The sequence below is a fragment of the Buteo buteo genome, chromosome 22, assembly GCF_964188355.1.
Source record: "Buteo buteo chromosome 22, bButBut1.hap1.1, whole genome shotgun sequence".
NCBI classification, from domain to species: Eukaryota; Metazoa; Chordata; class Aves; order Accipitriformes; family Accipitridae; genus Buteo; species Buteo buteo.
In genome coordinates, this window is record NC_134192.1 from 8,477,468 (window position 1) to 8,483,467 (window position 6,000).

A 6,000-nucleotide genomic window follows, 5' to 3' on the forward strand; every position below is an offset into this window, starting at 1 on the left:
TGGAAGCCCATACATGCACTAATCAGAGCGCTTTCATTGAAACTGTGCCTAATTTGAAATCTGTGGTGTTAACTCCTTCATCACTATTCCAATTTCTCATCTAATTGCCAGATTTAAAGGGAGTAACATAATAGGCTTCCACAGTGCTGGAGTATCTTCCTTTGGTTTTGGAGATACTTCCTGTAACCAGTTATGGGAAGACAATAGCTAAGGACACCAAATTAATCATGCCATAGTCTCAGATTCAAAAGTATTTAGGTTTCAGACTAAGCTAAACTCCATAGTAAATACAAACCCAACTTCCTAATGGACGGGTATAGAGAAGACAGAGTCAAGGCTTTTCTTGGACATGTACAGTGAAAGGATGAGAGGCAAAATGGGTACAAATTGCACCAAGAGAAATTCCAATTAGGTATTAGGAAGAAATTTTTAACCTTGAAAGTAGTGAGGCATTGCAGCAGGGGCTCAGAGAGGTTGTGAAATATCCATCAAAACATGTCTGCACAAGGTCCCGAGTAACGCTGTCTAATTTAACCCTGCTTTGAGAGTGCGGGTTAAACGAGAGGTTTCCTCCAACCTTTTGTGATTCTAAAACATACAACAGTAGCATACTTAAGATTTTATGTCTAGAGTCCAAAATAAGTCTGAGAGGAGAAACTGAAATTTAGTTACTGTTCCCAAGGCTTTTTGTGTAAACTTAAAATACAAATAATTCAGAATGTATTGTTACCAAAGAGAAATGCTTCAGATCCACATTGACACAAATGAGGCAAGAATCAGTCTTTCAGCTGTTAAATAGTATCAAATCTTCCTTTTTTTTTTTTTTTTTTTTTCCTTTTAGCTTACCTTCAATCTAATCAGGTCATGGGCTGGGGAGAGAAGGCGATTGAACTACGCTCTGTGGAAACAGGAAATCTGGAAGGAGTATTTATGCACAAGAAAGCACAGAAGCTAAAATTTCTATGTGAAAGAAATGACAAGGTACAGAGATGACTACAGTGTGGTGATTTAGCAAAAATGAGCTATACTTGACTGTGACACTAAGACCATTTCATTTTTGTAACTTTGTTTTTACATTGGTTATTTCTTACCTTAGTATCACTTCCCTGTTCAAAGTAAATGTAGTCAGTGACCCACCGAGGACTCACTATGGATATACTTTCACACCGCCCTACTTTAGCCAGCTCTCTTATAACTCCTGTTCCACCCAGCCTTAACTGATAGCAGAGGTGATAACAAATACAGACATTGCTAACTGGCCAGACTGTAGCACAACAGGTGTAGTGGGGCGGGCTAGTGAGTCAGCCCTGATAATGCCCAGCTACAGGATTGCCTCTCCTGGACTACTGAAATTACAGGCAATTCAGAGCAGGCATCATGGAAAAAAACAAAACAAAACCAAAAACAAAAACCCAATGCTCTTAATATTTGAGATATTGCAGGCAGTAGAGCATGGATAATCAAGTATGATTTGTTGCATACAGCAGTTCTTGATAAATGTTCTGTGAAACCTGCTTAGTCCCACTGACTTATTTAGAAAACTGGGGCCCCAAAACTGTTTATATTTAATTAATTGTTTTTAAATGTTCTCTTGTGTCTTTCCAAATAGGAAAAGAAGTAAACCAAAAAATATATCCCAGTTGTACCACAAGCACAGTTTCTCTTTAAAAAGTTTCTCATGAGACTAAAATTGAATTGTGATATAGATATAGATATAGATATCTATATCTTCTTGTATTTGGAACTGTGGCATTCTCTCAGATATCCTGTATGGGTAAAAATATTCATATAAATGTAAACTAACAGCATTTTTTTTTTCTTCTTTCAAGGTGTTCTTTGCATCTGTACAGTCAGGAGGCAGCAGTCAAATATACTTTATGACTCTTGGTCAAAATGTACTATTCAACTGGTAAATCACATCAAAATGAAGGATGCTTTGAAATGGCCTGTAGGTAGCAGTGTAAAATGCTTGGAGGTAATATACACAAATTTGCACTTTTTACCTACAAAAATTTTGTCATTATTAACTTACCAAAATTTATATTCTTTCAGTTTGGAAAGAATTCCATTTTCCTGTCAAAGTGTTGCAAACATGTTTAGTTTGTCTTCTAAAATATGTTGCAAACCAAGATTGTATTCGGAGTGTTAGGAGAGAACAACTTTAATGAAGAATGTAGCCAATATAAGAAGCTCCTGTACTCTGAAAAGTGTAGTTTCATTTTCACAGATGATGTACTGTTGTTATCGTGAACTGAAGTCTCTTTCTTTTTTGGACAGCAACATCTGTAGGTGAGAAAAACACAAACAAGTTGGGTGACAAATCGGAATGTACTTTCTTTTGAATTGGGTTTTGGCTTGTTTTGCGTTTTAAGCAAGCTGTTACTGTTTCACCAGGACTCACTTGTCCAAGTCCTATAATCAGTGAAAGAGCAACTGTTCATGCTGGTGCCTAATGCAGATCGGCACACTTGAGGGATTGTATCCTGTGCGAGGCAGACAGGCGCACTTCACTGCAGAGTTCTGAAAGCAACTACTTCTAGCCATGTACCCCATCTGGTAGATTTTACAAAACACGGGGGACAGACTTCATGTTTCTCTCAGGGCTGGATGCCTGAGCCCGTAGACACAGTTACTGTAGAATGTATTTGTAAAAATAGTTTTTAAATAGTAGTTTGTCAAAATCATATATGCATAAAGCATTACGGACCTGAACCTGTAACTTTCATTCAGACACGGGACCCACACTCGTATGAGTTGATTTAAAGGCACTACCCATGTATATAAGGGCACAGGATCAGGCACCTTCTCTTCTTCCCTTCTTGCTCTTTTAGCATCAAGTCTTCGTTTCTTTGTGTGTAAATATAATCTTTCCACAATGGATGTTAAGATTAACAAATATATTCTTAGTATAGTTATGAAAATATCCAAAGAGTTAATCTATTATAAATAGAAAATATAAATAATTTCAGGTGCTTTCTATGCTAATTACATCTAAATAAAGCTGCATCCACTAGCGTTATTGGTGCCAGTGTTTCTGCATAAACTCTGTTCTCAGGGGCTTGTAACTTGGCCATAAAACTATACAGATATAATATATATATATACTATATATAATCATATACTATGATTAAATTGTAGGGTTTAATGCAATCCTTATTTAGCTGATTTTTGGATGTGCTTTGAAAATATAAAGCATCAAATGTAATACAAAAGAGTCATTCCAGACCTGATACAGTATGGATGATGCTGTAGGCAAAAGTGAAATCGCTAGCTACAGTGTTTGAAAATAGATGTTCTTTACTTGAAATATGTGATACTGAAAGGTGCAGGGAAAGTGTGTTGGAATATCTGGTTGTCTACCTCAAGGATGATGATTCAAAGTTGACTAAGAAGGGGAGAAATAAGGTTGTTAAAACTGGTAGCTGTTTTGTACAGTATGTCAGATTAAGTGTTAGCAGTCATGCTGTGACTGACAGGTGCTCAAATTGCAACCATCAGCTCCAGAACTGGTATGCTTGTGTATGTCAGCAGAGAATCAAACTAGGGGCTAATCACCCTTCCCCCCTTCCCTGTGTTGGCACCTCAACTGCCGCAGGCAGGTCAGAGATGCCTTCACTGTTGCTGTCTGTGTTCTTTGGCTATGTGGAGGACTGCACTTTCCAAAGTTATTAACCTAGCACTTTTCACAAGCACTAGCTTATCTCAAAATGTATAGTGTTTTTTATGAAGTATTTTCATTTTAAATGTTTTAACTTACAGGAAAATAAGCCTAAGGCCATACTAAAAAATACATGCAGTTAAATACTCAAAGTGGTTCTTAATGTATGCAAGTCATCAGCCTGTGTGCAGACTTAAAATCTGAATGGTATACTGTGCTTGGGCAGAGCTGTGTGAAAACAGGAGGTCTCTGTCTATTTCTAGTAATGTTCCTACCTGTTGCCAATGCTAGGACTGGGGCAAATGAGAAAAACATGGCTTGGCTCCCTATGCTACTGAACGCTAGGCTTGTTTTGTTCAACTTTCACCAAAAAAACCCAACCCAAACAAACCCAAACCCATAACAGAAACAGAGATGAAAGTTACAATTACGGGCAAAAAATAATTTGCAGACAATCAGAAATACAACTTACTTGCTTTTGACTTAAAATAAAAAGTCTAAGAGACTGTGAAGAAAGAACAGCTTTCATTTTGTACCCAGTAGGTATGCAAAACTTGCTTGCAAAACTGCTCGTGCTATAAGCCATCAGTGATTCAGTCTGCCCTATAATATTTTTTTAAGTGTGCTTATCTCAGCAGCCTCTGCATTACATGGGATGCATGGGAATTTTTTCCCTCTCCCATTTTGGTGTCAACAGGTAGGAGGCAGATTTTTCCTGATGCTAGGCACTAGTTAAAAAGAATTTAGCAGAGAACAGTGGGAATTTAGAACAACCCATATCAACAGATGAAAGAAGCAAATGGGATCAAAGTTGTTTAATGTTATTGTAACAGAAAAGCGTGACAGTAAGTTGACACACTGTGAAGATGTTTAGCTCCATACCAAGAGAGGAAAAAATGCAGCAACTTCAAGAGAGGCAATATGCACTATTACATTGAGATTTTAATTTTTCATTCTGTTTCCTTCTATTAGCTCTCTTTTCTTTCCAGCTGTGATTCAAGGCAGTGGGTTGGATTTTCATCTGTCACTTTGCATGTAAAACCATTGGAATTGTTGGGGTTATATCCATGTGTAAATACGGAAAGAACGAGGCCCTTAGAGGTGAATGCTTTCAAAGGATTTAGAAGTGGTATTGCAAATAGTGATAGCAACTGGATGCAAAAAGGAGAAGATGGTGGCATTTTCTCTTTATCAAGAGAAAATCAAAATGGTTGAAGATGAGCAAGAGCCTGGAGAAGTTGAGAAGAGTAACAGAAGAGAGTGGAAGTGACTGAAGAGGAGGGAAAAGTAGAAGAAAATAAACAGGAGTAGCCAAAGGGGAGGGAGTGGATGTCTGGAGTAGTGTATTGCTGTAGGAGGAATAATAAAAGGTTAAGAGATGTTAAGGAAAAGAAAGTAACCAAAGAAATGAAAAGGTATCTAGAGTGATGGGGTGATCTGAACACTGAATGAGAGAGTTCAGCTCTGTTCAGCTCAAAGCAAAAGTTCAAAGGCTGGAAGAAAAAAATTAATTCCAGAGACCCAAGTTTATCCCGACATAAATTTAACTATGCAAAATGTGTATCAGATTTGTAATTTCATTTTGTGAGGTGTTTCTCTAGCTGTACCCTTTCACTAACTTTTAAAACCAAGGAATGAACTGCCTAACAATGTGTTTTTCCAGTGATGTCACTCTGATGTGAACAAATGCTATGGGGGCAGAAGGGCAGAACGTTAAGGATCCATGTCAGTAATCCTTTGGTACATGCAGTATCCCAATGGCAGGTGGTGCTCCTAATGTTACATGTGCCAAACAAGATTGCGTTGATACTGCAGCAAGGTAGTATTGTATGTGCCTGCTTTCATTTTAGGAATGGCGAACTCTATTCTGCAGCCTGAACCTTGACACATGACTTTAAAACCTGGGAACAATGCAAGCTATGTACTGTACTTAATGTATTGTTCCCTAATGTTGAAATTGTACAACTGAAACAGTAATAAAAAATACTTTGAAAATCAAAACTAGTATCGTGCTTGTAAAAACCTGTTATATTGGCATAAGCTATTGTAAAAGTAATAGAAAGCTTTGTTATTGTTTTCCAAATCAAGTCAGTATCTCTAGGGAAACATCTACATCTGCCTACAGAGACAATATGAATGTATTTCCTTGCAGTGGATAAAGATGTTGAGGTGATGGTGTGAGAGTTCAGCCTAGACAGACAGAGTACTAGTAAGGCTGACAGCTGGCACTGTGCTGTGCGTGCTGCTCATGAGCTTCCCAAGTGAAATTCTGTGCTTCCACCTTTCTTTTTACACAAACACCCAGTGGGATGAAGGCAGTGGAACTAGAGCAAAATGCAGTC

At 37.8% G+C, this 6,000-nt stretch overlaps 1 protein-coding gene across 3 annotated transcripts in view; it reads left to right on the top strand.

The window, feature by feature from the left end:
- NRK (Nik related kinase) overlaps positions 1–5,770 on the top strand; it is a 109,648-nt gene extending 103,878 nt beyond the window's left edge. For all 3 annotated transcript variants that reach the window (XM_075054523.1, XM_075054524.1, XM_075054525.1), the window contains 2 exons: positions 842–981; positions 1,830–5,770. In XM_075054523.1, coding sequence (XP_074910624.1) covers positions 842–981; positions 1,830–1,913 — 224 coding nt within the window. In that variant the 3' untranslated portion in view covers positions 1,914–5,770. The remainder of the gene's footprint in view (positions 1–841; positions 982–1,829) is intronic.
- Positions 5,771–6,000: the final 230 nt, after the last annotated feature.